The 19470-nt window shown below is 41.4% G+C and overlaps 2 protein-coding genes across 5 annotated transcripts in view; both read left to right on the top strand.

Moving 5' to 3' along the window:
- ulk2 (unc-51 like autophagy activating kinase 2) overlaps positions 1 to 4402 on the top strand; it is a 40833-nt gene extending 36431 nt beyond the window's left edge. For all 4 annotated transcript variants that reach the window (XM_076075417.1, XM_076075416.1, XM_076075418.1 and 1 more), the window contains one exon: positions 1843 to 4402. In XM_076075417.1, coding sequence (XP_075931532.1) covers positions 1843 to 1907 — 65 coding nt within the window. In that variant the 3' untranslated portion in view covers positions 1908 to 4402. The remainder of the gene's footprint in view (positions 1 to 1842) is intronic.
- A 2048-nt stretch (positions 4403 to 6450) lies between these two features.
- Positions 6451 to 16023, top strand: LOC142931499 (aldehyde dehydrogenase family 3 member A2-like). Its single transcript, XM_076075446.1, has 10 exons — positions 6451 to 6599; positions 7128 to 7289; positions 10542 to 10773; positions 11179 to 11264; positions 11343 to 11551; positions 11714 to 11831; positions 13403 to 13544; positions 14435 to 14601; positions 14734 to 14833; positions 14944 to 16023. Exons 2-10 carry the CDS (start codon positions 7128 to 7130, stop codon positions 15267 to 15269), a joined length of 1542 nt encoding a protein of 513 aa, XP_075931561.1. The 5' UTR covers positions 6451 to 6599; the 3' UTR covers positions 15270 to 16023.
- Positions 16024 to 19470: the final 3447 nt, after the last annotated feature.

Here is a 19470-nt window from a genome sequence, read left to right as displayed (position 1 = left end):
GCTCTCTCACCCTCAGAGGAAGGCTGAAGCGAAGCGTAACAACACGATGGTGTGAAGGAGAGTGCGTCGGGGGGATAGTGCACCCAATGCCCCCAGCCGCCTTTCCTTCTCCCGCACTGATGACTGACTGTCTTTACTAATGCCAGTTAAACCCTGGAAGGGGGGAGTACACACCCGTTTGTTCCTCCTTCATCTATCTCCACACAGGGGGAGAGAAGGAAAACACACATGATGTCAGCTGCTGCGCTTACAGGCCAATCAATGATGCATTCATGGACCTCATATTTGGCTTGACCATTTCCATGTTCTCCTTCACCAAGCTCCACGCGCTAAACGGGAAGGATTGGATTAGGGTTAGTGCCGTGATGTTTGCTGCAGCTTTTTCAAGCCGGCCAAGCGTTGGTGGTGTTCAGGGACCTCTTCTCATGCTTGGATTTTTCCATTTCAGTCTCCTGGGCCAGTCTTCCATTTATGGAAGTTCTGGTGGCTCTGAAAGTCTGTGATAGAATATCAAAGCTTTCTCGCTGCCTCCCCAAAGCTGTTCGCTCGTCCTCTAACACAGTTTTACAAGTGTTGATGGACAGAATGCTGAGATTGGGTTATTTTCTCCAGCTCTACAGCATTCCCCCTCCGTTCATGGGTGTCGCGGAGTTGAATCCATCCTCCCAGCAGGAGATGGATTACCTGTCAATAGACAGACAGTTTCTGTTACAGGTCACAGATCTCTGTCTGTCGTCCCCACTCATGGTACACTGTAAGAAGACAGGAGGTGTCCGGCTTGTGTTGCATCTTCGCATCCTAAACCGGTGCTTTGCCCACAATGTTAACCATCAAACGATTGATTCTCCACTGTCTACTTAAAAGTGTATACTTTCAGGTCAGGGTGGCTTTGAAACACAGAATATTCTTGTGTTTCAGCTTCCAGCAGGTAGCCTATGAGTACACAGACTTCTTTAGGCGCTGCGCCGGCCCCCCCTTCTGCTTCATAGTGACCATAGCAGGGCTATACCAAATCCCTCCTTCTTAACTTAAAGAGTTATTTCAGGTCAAGGGTTGCACATCTGGATGCTTTTTGTCCATCACCCCATACAGGGGACAGGGAGGTAAAGTTACATCTGCTTTGCCCAGTTTTCGCGTTGGCACCCCCGCCCCCAACAGCGGGCCTTATATGCTGTTGGGTCGGCACATATTTGGGTAGGCACGTCCTGATTAACTGGCCACGGTTATGCAAATTGTCCAATGTTCAAATGTTTTCAGAGAATTTGGCACATTCACCATATTTCTTGTTCTCAGAATTGTCTCTTGGGTACAAGCAAAATTCCAGATCTGAAGTGTCATGAGTGTGGAGTGTGAATATGTTCCAGAAACTTTTAACCCTTTGATTTACTGTGTAAGTGTGATATGCATCTTTGCTTCCCAATTGACTGAGAGGTTTATTTACCTCTTTCATTTTAAGTTATACACTTCATGTCATGGTACAGCTCTGCGGTGACACAGCATTGACAGCTGTGGCTCTTCTAACACCACTACTGACTGATTCCTGACAATAGGTCTGTTAGCTATGAAGTGTGAAGGTGTGCAATAAAAGAGCACAACAGGTAGCCGTTTACAGCAATGTGGGGGTTTATGATCAAACCTTATCAACACATACCTCTTCGTGAACAGGCAGCATTTATCAGGCTGAAACGAGCAATATACAATAACTATGTGCAGCTAAGAGAGTTTGCTGGATCTGCAGGACTAGCAGACCTGTAGTCTGTCTAATAATGTAATTGTTCTTGCGTTTACTTTGTTTGAACAACTTCTCTTTACATGTTGTTGTTTTGTGTATTTTCCCTGCAGACAAGGCCAGCGTGGACCGCAGGATCTCAGCCCTCTGCTACTGCACTGTCACACTCTATGAGTAGCTGCCCTCACACAAACACACACAGAGGGACCAAGTCCTAAGACTATCGACGACCATCTTCACAAAGCCTCCGCTCCTTCCTGTAGCAGTTCAAGCACTTTTCATTTGAATCTGTATTTATCGTCATACTGGCTGCATCACGGACTGAACTGTGACAAGCGACTGATGCACAAATTTACAACCAAAGATGACAACGGATCTAGAAAAAAAAACAAAGGCTGAAACCAGATGTGCACTTTCAAGTGCAGTTTTCTTCAGACGCTATGTTGGTGGAAAACCATCTGATCAACATGTATAAAAAAAACTAATATCCATCTTTCAAGATATCATTTGTTTTTTACCAGAAGAAAAAGAGGATGGACAGGACTATGAGACGACGATGATCCTGCTTACTATGTGATATCAGTGGTTATTTACTGTGTTTAATTTGTCATTGTTCTTATTTATTGGTTCAGAAGAACATGGGTGTTTAAGTCTCCTGCCTATCTTGAAAACCTCAAGTATTGGAGTCGAAGAAATTGGAAGAAATTAGCAAAGGGCTTACGGCCAATCAGAAACACAAACTCTTGTTACAGAAACTAGTCAGCCATGTGAGCAAAGGAACTTTTTTTCTTTTTTTTTTTTTTCTTTTTTTTTTCTTGTGTTAGCTCAAGCACTTTATTGTGGATTGAGAGGAAGAGAAGTGTAACTGTGAAGGCAGGGGGAAGGGTTTTCTAATCACTCCTGCTCCCACCTTCAAAACGTACCTGCTCTGTGTGCATGATGGACGAGTCTACAGAATGCATACATTTCCCATAAGGCAGAGCAACCAGGGCGAAGTGTAATTGGCTGCAGCCCAACTTTGTGGGACCTCTTCTGTCAAGAACTTGTTTTTTGATAGAACCGTGTCTCTTTTTAGCTGATTATGATTTGATATATTTAAAGGGGCATGCCACTGATTTAAAGTAAGGATATTTATCGGCCTGTGCTACTTCAAATTAGACTTTTCTATTATCTAATTTTGATTTATCACACACGTTCTCTAACTTAATGGAGTGTAATGTTAAATTGGAGGAATATCCCTTTAATTGCAGACAGTTGTGTTTACAGTTGTGTCTGGCATATGAAAAAATGGGCTACAATTTGAGTGCAGGCATTTTAAGGCTTCCTTGTCATTTACCATTGACATGATGTCAGATGCAATTGCTCACAAACATGAAACCAACATAATTTATAAAAAATACATTTTGATAAATTGCATAATACACACACAGCTGGGGAGCTTTGATTGGCTTTAGTTAACGTGATAATAATTTTGCACTGGCAAACAGATAAGAGATGCTTGTCACATTGTTTCCATTGTTCCCCAGTTTTATAGGAGTGTAACAAACCCATGGGGATGTGCTGATTATGTTGCTCATAGTGAGGAGGGGTTCAAGTAAGTGACAGTGGCTCACTCATTTGTCACAAGGTCTGTAGGCCCGGACATGGAGGAGAAAGGTGGCAGGCCCTTCTGTCACCACTGCAGTGCTGAACAACCAATCAGCAGCCACCTTAAACCCAGATGGAGTGAATTGGGAAACTGAATGGTTAATAAGTTTCATTTGACTAAAATACTACATTTTTTATGTGCTGTCAGTGTATGTAGCTAATTTTTTTTAACAAAACTTGATGTTTGCAAACTTGTATATATTTTTATGTGATGATTCCATTCCTCTCTTTTTGGGAGGGGAGGGAGTGAGTGTGTGTGTGTGAGGTCACAGCTTGAGTTTTGGGGGTGTCCATGATACCATCAGATGGCCTGCCTGTCAGTCAAAGAGCACAAATCTTTACATGTACATAGATGAATTTGATACATTGTATTCATGTCTGCCAAGGGTTTGATAAGAAACCTATTTTGGCACAACAGGGGTGTGCCAAAGAATAAAACATAACCTGTGGCAGCTCCAAAACTTTACAGAGAACTCTTTCTACCAGGACTGTTCATTGTTGAGATCAAGACATGCTTGTTTTGTGGGTCTTATGAAATTTTCGGAAATGAGCGTGATCTCTTTAGATTTCAAACTCATCTCCCAAAATGTCTTGATACTCCAGTTGTCACAATCTGCACTGCCTAGCATCCACCCTGTCCCTCTGCCTCCCCTCAAGTCATCTGCTGTGCTCCCAACGGTGTATGTTCTGTTTGTATGTGTGAGTGTCTATAAACACACGTGCATTAAGGCCAGTAGTATACAGTTATTGATGGAAAAGGAGGTGCCTTCTTCTTGTGAAAGTAGACAGAGGCCTACTCCTTTGTACAGGTGTGAATACATTATTTTCTGTGTACAAATGTTTATAAATGCATTCACAGGCACCCAGAGGTCCCTGGGCCTGTTCCTCTGATGTACTGTTCTTTTTCTGAGACATATCTGGGTTACAGTTTCCCTCGTCCTTGTCATGAGCACTCTGAACCACACAAAGCCTTTTACTGCACACGGAGTGAAGAGGGACAAATAAAGCTGATGGAAACCCGCCTGACCCTTTGCTCTGTACCATTTTTTTTATCCATGGACTGTAACTGAAGATGGACTGTTTTGGATGAAGCATGGGTACCGAGTCAGCATTTTACCCTGTAGAACCTCTAGAATCTTGAATGTATGTACCCTGTTGTTTTACGCTTCTCCAGCTTGATCTGAATGCATTTTGAAGTCACAACCATGATAATGCAACTCTCCAAGCACCGATTTTTAAAAGAGAAATGTCAACGTAATACTTGTGTCCCTCACCAAGGGGTGTCTGTCTTTGTTCTTTATGGAACACAAATAGTCTTTGTTATTAAAAAGAGAAAACATTACAATGTCTTGCTGTGTTTTATTCTTTGGGTCTGTGTCGATTTCTCAGAGACTGAACGGTCAGACGAAACGATCTGAACTGAAAAACTTCATGTGATGATGATTATACAAATGATTAAAATATAATCAAATTGTACTAACGATGTTGTGTTGACCAATAAAATGATCCCTGCCTCGTTGCGGGTGTGTTTGTCTTACGAGATTGTATCTGACACTCTTAACCTGGTTCATCCACTTACCAACCAAGGCTTTATTATATTTTTGTGTATGTATGTATAAATATATATACATACATACATACCATTGCGCCGCCCATTCCGCTTTATGTTAATAGCTACACCAGCCTTCTGTTGACATGCTAGAGGGGAACAAACGGTGGTGTCAGTCAGTGGACCAACTTACAGTCACAAATCTGCTAGTGATGCTGGTAGGGTGTGGCGCCAGTTCATGCAACACGTGCAGTTGTATCTGGTTCATGATCACAGTACTACTTCAATATTCAACAGAAAAACCACTGACGATCAATAACATTATACACCACGGCACCCAGACCTTCACCACAAAAAACATACAGCACTAATGTTTGATTCACACTCAACTGTGAATCAAAGCTGACACTGACAATAGAGCACTTTCAAGTATGTAATACTATTATTATTTCTTATTTTGATAAATGAATTAATAAGTAAACAAATAAATAAATGACAGAATGAATAAATAGGAAATAATATATAAATGTATGAAAAGAATGAAATTAATTATAACTCAAAACAACAATTATCTCCTGCAAACTATTTCAGAGAAAAATGTATTTCCAATTGTGTGAACGCTTATTCAAACTTATTAATAAAGAAAACATTTATAAAGACCAATCTGACTTAAACATGACAGTACACCACCTCAAAGTCAGAAACTTCAAAGTTCCACTAAGTAACTAATTTAACTTGGGATTGATAGCAAACCACCTCAGAGTGTAACCCAGAGAATATCAGGATATGCTGATGTACAATTTCAAAATCGAAGATCTTTAAAATCAAATGTTATATATTAGCTGTCTTTTCTCTAAATTTAGATAAGAATACAAATTAAACGAACTATTGCCACACAATTTCACTTCAGATTTATAACAGATCATCAAAAGGGTCACTCAAACAGTATCAGGAATTCTTATGTGGAATTTCAAAATTAAAGCCCTTTAAAATCTCATTTATGAGCTATCTTCTCTCTAAATTCATATTACAATTAAAAGATAACAGCGTATTGTCACAAACTAATTTCATATCAGATTAATAGCAGACCACCAAGTGTCAGTCAGAGAATATCAGGACATCTGGATGGAGAATTTCAAAATAAGAAATAAATCAAAATGTGGGAGGAATGAAAACAACTGAAAGAAACTTCGAAGAGCAACCAATCATATCAAAACTGAGGTTAGGGCACACACGGTAAAATCAAACAATGCATGGGGGGGAAATCCATCAGGTCTGTGTGAATGTGGTGCAGAAGAGGAAACAGCTAGAAGTGTGAAGCAAAGAGGGAAGCTAAAGAATGAATTAAAGAGTTGTGGGTGTGGGAGTATTGAATCTTAAGAAGTTATGTAGCATCGAGGAAGGAACATATAAAGCCGTGTTTGAATTCACTTAAAGAAACTGGATTAATGAAGACGATTTAGTTTATTTTTTAATATTATTATTTTTAGTTCATTTGTTTTCTCCTCGTCCCTATTCTACGGGAATAGCTCTCTCCAGCATAGTAGGTATCGGTAATGCACCTTTAAGAATAGTTGCCACCCTCTATTTAATAAAACGAAGAAGAAGAAGAAGAAGCAGCAGCAGCAACACTAGCTTTAATACTAAAGCTGGTAGCAGCCTGCGGTCTGAGAGGTAAAACTTTACAACAATAGCTGGTCTTCAGGCGTCATTGAGTGTTCATTGTTTCTTTTACAGTAGCCTAGTTAGTGTTTGTCAAAGCAAAGGTCTAGAATCTAGATGGTCATATGCTGAATAACTTTGCAGCTGACGTTATTTACCGTACAGTTCGGATAGTGCTAACGTGTGTAACGATAGATAACTTTAACGTTACTGTATTTAAAATGTATATATTCAGTTGCTTAACGGTAAAGGAAATGTATCTAAAATGGGTGTGAAGTGTCATTACCGAACGAGCTGCTCGTTAGCTAACTAACGCTACAGCTAACTTTTTGTTTGTAGCGTTAGTTAGCTACAGTTGTAGCGTTCATTAACTTAGCTACAGCTAATTAGCTGTTAACTAACTAGCTACAGCTGTAGCGCTAGTTAGCAATCAGCTAACTTCTTGGTAGAATTCTGTTAAATCAACCAGAACGTTATTGTTTGCGTCAAGGGAATTCAACGGGTGACGTTGGCTGTAAGTGTGACCATTTTTTATTTAAGATGTCTCGAGAACAGCTGGTTGTACAACGGGCCAGGAAGTCCTTCCAGACGGGAAAAACCAAGCCTCTGGAGTACAGAATACACCAGCTGAAGAACCTGCTCAGCTTCATCTCAGAGAGACGGGGGGAGATTGCAGATGCTGTCAAACGGGACCTCGGCAAGGTGGGATATTTCAAACTCGACGAGGTTCCAGCAAGCCCTTAAAAACCCAGGGCCAGAGAAGTGGGTATTCTCTGCCCTGGGGAGTCCTGGCAGCTCACTGGGGAGGATTGTAATATATAGCAGAATGCATTTACCAACATTGTTCCAACATTCACTGCCTATATTATTTTTAAACAAGAAGTAAACTAGTCAAACTCGTTTAACGATTTGATTAAAACAAACAAGTTTGCAGCTAATAACACTGAACACAGCTAATTGTTGTTCAAGTTGCTCATCTATGTAGCTTCTGTTGTAATTTACACTTATGTGATTAGATACTACCATGCTGCTCTCGGCCTTTAAAGAGTAATGCACACTTTTAAAGAAGCACAAGCTCCACAGGCACGTGTATATTCGGTCAATTTCAAGCTCCGTTAAACAAAATGGTAGAGTTGGAGGTAAAAAAACGAAAACTATCTCTATATTTTTCAGTTTTATCTTAAAGGCAGGGTTGATTATCTTGAGAAACTAGAAAGAGAATGCTAGATTAAAAAAAAAAAATCATCCAACCTAAAACCCCAGCCCAGTGTTGCAAACTGTTTTCCAATGAAAGTATCTAGCAGCACTAGCTCCAAAAGTTGCTAAACTTAGCAAGAATGTCGCCAACACTGGCAGCCTCCTCTAGTTCCACTCCCCTAAAATTATTATTATGAATTTCATAATGAACGTAAACAACGAACATGGCTATTGGTAGTACTCACAGCTATCAAGCTAGCAGCTTGTGGAAGACTCTGGTGACAAGCAATGAGTTCACTGGACGAATATGCGCAGGAAGACAGACAGGTAGCCCGTCCAATCACTACATTGGACTGAATGAAATGATTGGACGGGTTTATTACAGTGCTGCTAGAGCCACAGATGCATGTCTTGGTAAATGGACTGTACTTGTATTTCTCTTTTCTAGTCTTCCAACCAGTCAAAGCGCTTTAACACTACATGTCATCATTCACCCATTTACACCCATTCATACACTGATGGCAGGGGCTACCATGCAAGATGCCACCTGTCCATCAGGGCTATCTAACATTCACACCAATATTCACACACCGTAGGCACAGCCTTCAGGAGCAGTTTGGGGTTAAGTGTGTTGCCCAAGGACACATCTAGGAGCCGTGGATTGACCCGCTTTACCTCTGAGCCACAGCTGTCTTATCAGATCATTTGATTCATTGAATGCTGTCAGGATGTAATAAGAATTTCAAGATTAGCAACCCTGCCTTTATAAAAATATTTTAAAGAGTAATGCGTATTATGAGTACAGTCATGTACCTGTAGCATCCTGGATTTGAACCACGTCTACAAATTTGGAACAAAATGTATTGTAATAATTTGAGATAAAATAGGATCAAAATTGCTGCCAGACTGCACAGTACATACATACAGCAGCTTGCCGGCAAGCAGGACAGCAAACTGTTTTTTGAGCGCAGTGAAAATGTTGTTTCTGACGGGCCTAATGCCAACAAAAATGGATTGAAGCAGAAGATTTTGTCAGATAAAGAAATGTGTATTTTAGAAATGATAAAATCAGTTTTTTTTTCAATACATTTAGACTTTTAGACTTAACGCTCTGGAGTTATTGTAACGTTTGGATCACACGAGTCAGAAACGACAAAGCCACCATTGAAATCAAATTCTACAAATCGCATAATAATATTAGTGTTGCCTGATCTTCATCAGACACCGGGCAACAAAAAAGCATAATAGAAGCTGAGCAGCATTCAAATGTTTATTTAGAATTGGAATATCAACGTTGTGAACAAAGCTTTAAACTCTTTGGTACAACCCTCACACAGTTGAAATATCTTACCAATGGAAGAAAGGCCTTGCTGGATGTCCTCACTTTCACCCTCATTCCTCCCACTTATGGATGTTTGTCCAATGATTGCAGCAAGTCTCTCATCTCTGGCCGACAGATCAGATGGTCCTTATTTGTCTTCTGGTTTGTTATCCTTTTTATACACTTTAAATTCAAACCATTTCTTTTTTTAACTGAGCCAATCTCAGGTGATGCAACATTTACTGCCTCGCAGTTGTCTCAATTTCTGCAGTAGTTTTTGTTTTTTTACATTTTTAATGTAGGGGCTATTCTACTGTCATTTACGTCAACTTCACAGCTTTATCCTTGATCAACTTTTTTGCAAAAGTATTTCCTTTATATAGAGAAATCTGGGTTTGTCAGTATGCTGATTGTCGATTTGCCGGTGCACACATGTCAGCAATTTGACGGTAATTTTGCGTGTGAACTTATTTTGTGCTCAAAGTAAGAACATTTCCACACGCATATTAGTGAATGAGGGCCACTGACGTTAAAACCACGTATCTGAATAATGTCTTTAGACAACAATAAAGTGTGCCGTCCCGGTTTAATTTGTTTTGTGCATACAGAAGATGAGAGCATGATGTTACAACTCGTTTGCTCTGTACTCAAGAGATCCCACAGATGATGATAATAAGACTTGAGACCGCGGTTAACCTTGTCTTTTAAATGCGATTGTTGTGATCAGATGCGCCAGATGGTAACTCAGCTGAGTCCACATGTGTGTCCACAATTAATACTTCAAAGCAACCTGGCTGATTGGATAGTGGTCAGAGGAGTGGCTGTGAAATGGTGGATACACATTTTATTTTCCATAAATTCTTCACAATTAAAGTCTCCCATTATTTTATGCTGCTTACTCTTCCTCCCTGCCATATTAGTAGACTTGTTTAATTGAAGAATAGCCACTAACAACCGCTAATTGAGCGATAAACACATTTTCCTATAAATTCTTCACAATAAAAGTCCCCTGTTATTTTATTTTGAAGCAGCAAGTCAGGAAATGTTGGGTTTTTCATCGGCAGTAACTTAACAGGACTCAGACAGCAGGTCTCAGCTGTGCTCCAGCCTCAGTTTTCCACCCGTGGGGGGAAAGTTGATGGAGACCTGCTTTCGAAGAGAATTGTCTGGATTGTCCCTAAATACCGCCTCACCTCACCAAGATCCGAACTCAATGCGAGCCAAGCCACCTTCGCATGTGGTCTGACAATGCGAGCAAGATCCCAACAAAAGTTGCTTTGAAAAGACGCGTGTAACCTTTTGAGGTAAAATGTGATACATATAGAGTAACTGTGATCCATGTGTTTCTGCGCAACAGATCAATAAACGTGAATTTGAATAAATGAACATACAAACTGAAGATGAGCACTACATTTAGTCCCTCCTTATGCTTTCAGAGTGCACGTGGGACTGAGCTGTTTGAGACGCTGGGACTGGAGGGAGAGATCAATCTGTCTATGGAGAAGCTGGCAGAGTGGGCGGCTCCTCGGCCCGTAGAGAAGAGCCTCCTCACCATATCTGACGAGGTCTATGTGCAGCCGGAGCCTCTGGGAGTGGTGCTCATCATCGGGGCCTGGAACTACCCGTGGGCCGTCACTCTCCAGCCGCTGGTTGGAGCTATCGCTGCTGGTACTAAACATACCCATACACACCCATATGTATTTGCAAATAGGGGTACTGGTCTTATTAAGTGTGCATAGCGTAGATGTTGTAGCTACAGGGGCTACATGTGTAGACTCTGGATGCATTGCTTAAATCTCTTTGTATTAGTTAAGAGTTCCTTCAACCACTTCCTAGGAGCTTATTACAAGAATCTATGGGTGCAAGTAGTCCAGACACACCAAAGGGAGAGGATATGAAGAGGATTTCCAGGGGAGGCACTTTCCCTGTTATGAACATTTACAAAGCAGCAATAGTGGTTTTTTCAGCCATGGCTGGTGAAGAGTGACACAATTGATCCCACGAGTAACGCCAGGTGAAAATGGGCTTTGCATAACGATTGTGATCGCTCACGTTGTCTCTTTCATCTTTTAGGTAACGCTGCAGTAATAAAGCCATCCGAGGTCAGCTCCCACTCCGCCAAGGTCATGGAGGAACTTCTGCCTCAGTATCTCGACAAAGTGAGCCTCCTGCTTCGTTCAACATGATTCATCTCTTTAGCTACATGGGGTGTTAATGACTGCATATTTTCCACCTAGGATCTGTACCCAGTGGTAACAGGTGGAGTGTCAGAGACCCAGGAGCTGCTGAAGCAAAGGTTTGACCACGTCTTCTACACAGGAAGCAGCACCGTGGGTAAACTGGTGATGGAGGCTGCGGCTCGCCACCTCACCCCGGTGACCCTGGAGCTGGGAGGGAAGAGCCCCTGCTACATCGACAAGAACTGTGACATTCGTATTGCATGTCGGTCAGTCTGAACTGTAAAATGTATCACAAAAACGCTGCCATTACGTGAGCTCCATTGCAACTTAAAAAAACAGCTCAACACACAGCACTTGGGGAGCTACGGCAACGTAAGTGTGTCTTTTCAAGGTTTGAGGCTCTTTCATTATTGTTTCTCCCAATACAGACGCATCACTTGGGGAAAGTTTGTCAACTGTGGCCAGACGTGCATTGCTCCAGACTTCATCCTGTGTGAAGCCTCCATCCAGAGCCAAGTAATAGAAGAGATCAAGAAGTGCATCAAGGTTGGTCTAAGATTAGGTTTGTAATGTGTCAGTTCTTATCAGAAGGGAATCTGACACATCATCTAGCTATAAAGCAAGACATTTCTGTCTGTGTGCTCTTCGCATATCTCAAAGAGCTCATGTGATCTACTGGGTGGGTGTAATGCTGGGGACCGCAGCGGGCAGACAGCAGCTCATTGACTGCAGTTCTCTTTAGGCGCTGGAAGTAGGGGGCCAAGGGGTCATTGGCCCTCCTACATTACTACAGTCATTCCAGTCCGACCAGTGTGTGTCTAAACCGGAGGCTGTGGGAAGAGGTTTTTTTTACTCACAAGTCTACAGATTCGCTCTCATTCTAATCTGTGCAGCCAGCTGTCTGCACGGCTCCGTCTCAGCTGTGTCTGACGAAGCCGTGACTCGCGCTGAAGCATTTATTTACACTTCAAGACACAACACTTGCATTTCCTCTTAATTGAAGAAAACTGTTCATCCGGGTGGGTGGAGGATTTATGCGTACGCGCGGATTCTCCCTAGTAACCAGCATGTGTGGAGCGACAGCCCACATGTCCCATCATGGAGTGCTGGACTGAGTATTGTGTTAAGTTTGCTGAAGTTTTCCCGCTGCAGACGACAAGCACAAGTCCACAGATTTGTGTAGTTGCCTCACAAAAACAAGTTAAGATTGACGGGGGAAAATCTTGCGTAGATCAGTCAGTGAACGTCTGAGTTGCAGCTTGAACCTTTTACGGCATGTAAATTCACGCAAAGCCAGGTCTTCACTTGGACAAGTAACTCATAAGACATGGTTTGAGAAGGACCGGGATCCGCCACCGTCCAGTTAACTTGACGTCAATCTCTGCTGGAGGAGTGGTCGTTTTTCAATGCCGGGGAGCTGGGGCTGCTTGGCTGGGCACACCGCAGGGAGGTCACCCTCCCAGCTGCACAGGGTGTCGTTGCCTCGTGGTGGGCCCACCTCTGAGGCCCAGCAGCTGCCTCCTTGCTGTTTTCAGTAGTTTTTATCTTTTCAGTGAATCCTCTACACTCCACCACTTATGCAATAAGAAGCTACCCTTTATGTCATTCTCTTAATCAGTTGCGTGTTTTCATACAAAATGAGCTTTTCACACACTACCACAGCACAGCCAAATATCTGATGACTGTGGTGTTATATATTTGATTCAGTCTTGATTTGGGTTTTTACATTTAAAAGGGTTGTAAATCTAGCACACCAGTCAACTTGAATCAAATAATACATTGTGGTTGGTGAAAATGCTGAGTGGCTAGTAACTTTGGAAAATCACCAGCCACAATGGCTTGTGGGCAGAAACAGTCCAGCCCTGCCTACAGGTTATGTTATGACACAAGCCATCTTTTTCAGGTCGTAGTCCTCGACAGCCATAGTTGGTCATTGATCTTAGTTAAGATATATTGTGCTAAATTCTGACATGCATTTTTATACTTCTTTTCCATGTGTACACAGAGAATGGTGATGACAATGTGTCTGAAAGTCATGGCGGTGTATTGGTAAAGATGTGTGTGACCCTGTTGTAAGTAATCTGAACATAATCGATCTTCTATTTTACACAATACAGGAGTTTTACACAGATAATCCAGAAACGTTTGAGGACTACGGACGCATTATAAACCAGCGGCACTTTAAGAGGCTCATGGCTCTAATGGAGGGGAGCACAGTGGCTGTTGGTGGAAACAGTGATGAGTCCCAGTGCTACATAGGTACATGCTTTGACCAATTGGTTGCTAAAAATCATTTGTCCTGTGTGTTGGGCAAGCAGCTAAAGTTCTGTTAACTGAATTGATTGTGGAGGTGGTTAGTTCAAGAGTCCGGCTGATTAGCCCATGGTTTGTTGATGCTAGGCCTTACTGGCATGCACATGGTGTTGATTAACACTCTTAAGAAGTGGCTTTGCTCAATGACATGGTGCCCCCAGACTACTTGGGGTGGCTGTGGCTCAGAGGTGGAGTCTAATCAGAAGGTCCGCGGTTTGATCCTCGGTTTCCCCAGTCCTTGCCAATGTGTCCTCGGGCAAGACTGTGTCTTTGGTGTGTGTGTGATCAGGACTTAGTCCTTATGGGTGGCATGGTAGCCCCTGCCATGAATGGGTGTGAATGTCATCTTAAAGCAGTTCATTTTCCGTTCAAATGATTACTCAAACTATAGAATCATTACTGGCCACAATCTAAGAGTAAGACAGTAGAAGTCTACACTGTGACGAAGAGGGCTTTCCACAAGTATGCCAGCCTGTGGGAAAAAGTCAGCTAGGGGGGCGTTGGCTGTAAAAGACCAAATTTGGTGGCCTCTGGCACATTCTAATGCCATTATTCCATCACATACTCATCTTTATTATTGAATAAATAATAAATTAAACGTGCACAGATTTGTGAGACAGTAAACTAATGACATTGAAGATATTCCTATTCCGAACTCCCTCTCATCCATATGTAAAATGTTGATTACTTTTCAGTCCATAACAGAATAGGCTAACATTTTATTTCTTGCCATGGTACAACTGGCAACCATAACACTACACCATCTTGTTTGTCCACTGTACATAAAGCAGTGCCCGTACTCTTGGAGTAAGCCTCTTCTTCCTCTCTCCTGGCAGCCCCCACTGTGTTGAAGGATGTGACGGGGGAATCCAAAGTGATGAGGGAGGAGATCTTCGGGCCACTGCTGCCCATCATCACTGTTAGCGGTGTAGACGAGGCCATCCAGTTTATTAACGAGAGAGAGAAACCTCTGGTTATATACATCTTCTCCCATGACAACAAGGTAAACGCATCCCCTTTATTCAAAGTTAGTATTTAAAAAAAATGAGTTGTCTGTGAATTTATAATTGTAATGTGTTGATAAGATTGTACCCACAGTGCTCTGTCTGATGGACTGTTTGTATCTAATGAACAGCTGATCAAACGGGTGATAGCAGAGACGTCCAGTGGAGCTCTGCTGGCCAATGACTGCCTGGTACACTTCACTGTTAGTGCTCTGCCCTTTGGAGGAGTTGGTGAGTGTGTACCGGTTCAACCAACCTGCAGCTATTCAGCCTCCTTTTGATTTGGAAGAACAAAGCTGACGCACATGTATAGCTGACTTGTTCTTCCGTCTCTCGCTCAGGTAACAGTGGGATGGGTTGTTACCACGGTCGGCACAGCTTTGACCAGCTCAGCCACCTGCGCAGCTGTCTGATCAAGCAGCTGAAGATGGAGGGAGTCAACAGCATGCGCTACCCCCCCCACACAGCCAAAAAGCTGGGCTGGGCGCGGTTCTTTCTGCTCAAGCGGGTCAACGTGTGCAGGCTGCGGCGCATGGCACTGCTGGCCACGTTGGCTGGCTTGGCAGCGTTTGCGGTGCAGGTAAAGCAACTGAAATATCCCAATTCGGTCAGAAGAGCAGCAACAGGTTTTGCTTTGATATGGGCAATGTGTTACTTAACACGTTAGTTTCTAGGACGTTTCCTGTAAAGAACAATTTGGTAGTAATTACAGGGGGGTTGAAGTTCTGAGACATCTGAGTTTAGTGCGCTTTGTTCAGTTTATGATCAGTTTTCCATAAGAATTTCCTTGAAACGACCGCTGCATTTGTACCCAAGTAACTATTGAGTCATTATTCAACACTTTATTCTCTGTGTTAAAATCCAATGCTTGCTTGTAGACTCGTTTCACTTGCTTGCTGTGAAATGACTAAAAGAGTCTCTAGATCACGTAGCATATGAGAGGAGTAGATTAATTGAATAATAAGTTGAACACGGTCTCCATTTCTCTTATGATTAGTACTGAATGACATCGTCCTTTTCAGGAACCGTCCTATGAATTTACAGATACAACTCAGTGTTCCTTTACACTGGTCTGTAAGATAAAGCATCACCATGAGTTATTGTTGGGACAAATGCATAAAATGCAATAACACCATTTTTGTAAGAGTATTAAAACAAAAATGCATATTAAGTATCATCCTCATTAATATTATTAGTGTCAGATTACTTAACTTTAAAATCCTTTCCTGGAGTCTGGTCATTTTTCTGAATAAAAAGCCTGTCTATCACACCATGGGTTAGTGAGCAACCCAACGACCGTAAGCTTTGGTGACAACTTCTCATCAAAATGACCAATGGTTGCCAATGTTGCTGCTAGTAAGACTCCTGTTACCTTTGAGGGCAACACCATTAAAGTACTGTATTAAAAAAATAAGACCAAACTAGAGATGTGTTTGTCAGTCTTTTAAAGCTTTCTCCTCCTGTCCATTGGTTCCTATTGAAGATGTAAATCTTATAGTAATTTATCATTTCATTTTTTAAAAGGCTCGGTGACAATGAGAGCCAGGCGCTGTAGCTTTAAGCAAAGAGAAGTGCATTTGATGGGGACTGTTTTTAAAAGACTTTAGTCAACAGTGGAGCTCTATGGCTCAGAGGAATACGATATATCAGGCTTTGGATAGACACACAGTACTTGTTAGTAACACCAATCCATTGATGGTTTTGGTGTTTTCATTTGTTGACTCCAAGAAAAATACAGAATCCTTAAACCATATCCTTCAAACTGTTGTCACGCTAGAGGGATAATGTGCATTGTTCTTGTGTGCTGGACCTGGTGCAGTGTTTCCACAGTCACCGACTTATTTAAAGGGCCAGTGTGTAGGATTTAGGGGTAATATGATATTCATAACTATGTTTTCATTTGTGAAACTAAGAAAATGAGTTTTCGTTAGCTTAGATTGAGCATATCTACATCTCGACATGCACAACTGAGCAAGGAGAAGCTCTGATTACAACACACAGAGCTAGAGCGACAGCTGATTTGGGAGTGAAGAGTCTTCCTGACGGGCAGGCCCCAGCAGCCACACCTCCTCATCACTGGTGCACCACAGGGCTGTCTGCTCAGCCTCCTTCTGTGCTCCCTGTTCACTTACGACTGCATGGATTTTACACTGAAATGACAACTGACACATAAGCAGAGAAAGCAACGGTTTTAAAGTTTGTCAGAAACAATATGATTGGCCCAGCGAGGTTGTTTCAAATTCTGACTTGAAAGAGTGAACGCTCATGGCCAGCTGACTGAGTAGAGTTAAGAGAGTGAGAGACGGAGTGAGAGTGTGAACGAATGAGGGCATGAAGAGTCTTCCTGACTGAACGGCCGCGCTGCTAATTTGTGTCACAGAAAGCCTGTTTGTTGACTAGTACACTTGTGTAAACACCATAAAGAAATTGTATTTGAAAGCCTAAAGACGGAACCTGCTCCTCACCGGTACTCTCAGATCTACAGTTTTACTCTTTGTACCTTGACTTTTGTTTGTGCACTATAGTAATTCTAACGGTCCAAAATGATGTGAAATGGCATAGTCAAAGACCATAACATTAACTTGGGGAAGAACTCAATTACTCTTTTATCGTTTATTTATTGTGGGAATTCAGAATGTTGGCTCCTAATGACGGCTAATACCGGCAGATACACACCAGCATGTGAATGACGGGAGTTTCTTGCACTTGTTTATTTCCACTGCAAGCATGAAGTACTTGAATGGTTGGTAATAACTCCATAATAAAGTTTATAATATATATTATTATTAACCTTGAAAAGGCATTGTTCTTGCTGCAGAAAGCATAGTTAACTGTTAATAATTGCATAATAAAGGCTTTATTAACCTTAACAAGGCATTGTTTTTGCCCTAGATCCGGTAGCCATAAATATAGTTGACTCTTAAGTGCAGAGTTAACTGCTAATAAATGGATGATTAAGTATGTATTGATCTCAATGAAGCAACAAAAAGGCTGAGTAAAGGTTTAACAATGACATAAAAGGTAAACTCAAATGTTTGTGATGCTATTACAAGGCTTTTATTAACGTCTATAAACAGTCAACAAGCTTCTTATAAGTGCTTATAATTGTCTTATAATTCAACATTACATGTATTTATGATGCTATTAACAATTATATAGTCTTTATACACAATGTTATTACACATCTTATAAGGACCTTATAAAGGCCTTATTACCTGTTAAATAATGCTCCTTACAAGGACCTTTTATATAAAGCATCACTGAATGGTTCTGATCAAAAAATGTGTCTTCAAAAATCAAAAAGATCCACCATGTTATTCTAACAATAGTAAATGTAATTCATCTGTGCTTGGTTATTAACTAGGCTACTTCTGTTTGGTGGAGTTATTCAGAAACATTCCTTTTAGTTAGTTATGTAGGTGAAAACTTTGTGTCATTTAATTACATTGTGTAATTGGGTCATGTTTGACATGTTAGAAGCAGAAATTATTGCTTTATGTATATTTTCTGAGACAGAACACATAACGTGTGTTTCGGCCCTTACACCATAAAAGACAGATGTTTGACCTGGGGACAATTGCAAAGGTAATCATTCAAGGTTTTATGTGATCCCTGGCAACATCAAGTAACATATTTAAAGTATACCATTATATACTTAATGGATGAAGGTAAATAGTTGGTAATAATTTATGTTTACATTGGTTTTCTGGGGCATTCTTCAATATAAAACTATTAGATATGATCTGTGTTAAATATATATTTGCACTTTAAGGGCAATAACTTTCAAAAAATCCAAACAAAGTCAATCAACATTTGTCATCATTGAATTTTCTGCACAAGTTAGTTTAAGTAACATGTTTTACCACGAGATCCATGATGCATATCAGCTCACAGATTGAAACCTTGAGGTCCCCAGACTTCTGTACTTATTTCAAATGTTAAAGCGTCCCACATCCACACATTATGGTCAGTATTCTCTGCAGCATGTTGCATGAAGTGGCCTGGTGAAGCACTTCTTTGGTACTTCTGTACCTCTGAATATGAACACGTGGGTTAGGGTTAGCCACGTGCCTAGTGGCTGCAGCACCTGCACTGGATAGTATACAGGTGCTGGTCATATAATTAGAATATCATCAAAAAGTTGATTTATTTCACTAATTCCATTCAAAAAGTGAAACTTGTCTATTATATTCATTCATTACACACAGACTGATATATTTCAAATGTTTATTTCTTTTAATTTTGATGATTATAACTGACAACTAAGGGAAATCCCAAATTCAGTATCTCAGAAAATTAGAATATTGTGAAAAGGTTCAATATTGAAGACACCTGGTGCCACACTCTAATCAGCTAATTAACTCAAAACACCTGCAAAGGCCTTTAAATGGTCTCTCAGTCTAGTTCTGTAGGCTACACAATCATGGGGAAGACTGCTGACTTGACAGTTGTCCAAAAGACAACCATTGACACCTTGCACAAGGAGGGCAAGACACAAAAGGTCATTGCAAAAGAGGCTGGCTGTTCACAGAGCTCTGTGTCCAAGCACATTAATAGAGAGGCGAAGGGAAGGAAAAGATGTGGTAGAAAAAAGTGTACAAGCAATAGGGATAACCGCACCCTGGAGAGGATTGTGAAACAAAACCGATTCAAAAATGTGGGGGAGATTCAGAAAGAGTGGACTGCAGCTGGAGTCAGTGCTTCAAGAACCACTACGCACAGACGTATGCAAGACATGGGTTTCAGCTGTCGCATTCCTTGTGTCAAGCCACTCTTGAACAACAGACAGCGTCAGAAGCGTCTCGCCTGGGCTAAAGACAAAAAGGACTGGACTGCTGCTGAGTGGTCCAAAGTTATGTTCTCTGATG

The sequence above is a fragment of the Anarhichas minor genome, unplaced genomic scaffold, assembly GCF_050575085.1.
Source record: "Anarhichas minor isolate MPS153535 unplaced genomic scaffold, ASM5057508v1 ptg000052l, whole genome shotgun sequence".
NCBI lineage: Eukaryota > Metazoa > Chordata > Actinopteri > Perciformes > Anarhichadidae > Anarhichas > Anarhichas minor.
This window is presented reverse-complemented; position numbering and strand designations above follow the sequence as displayed.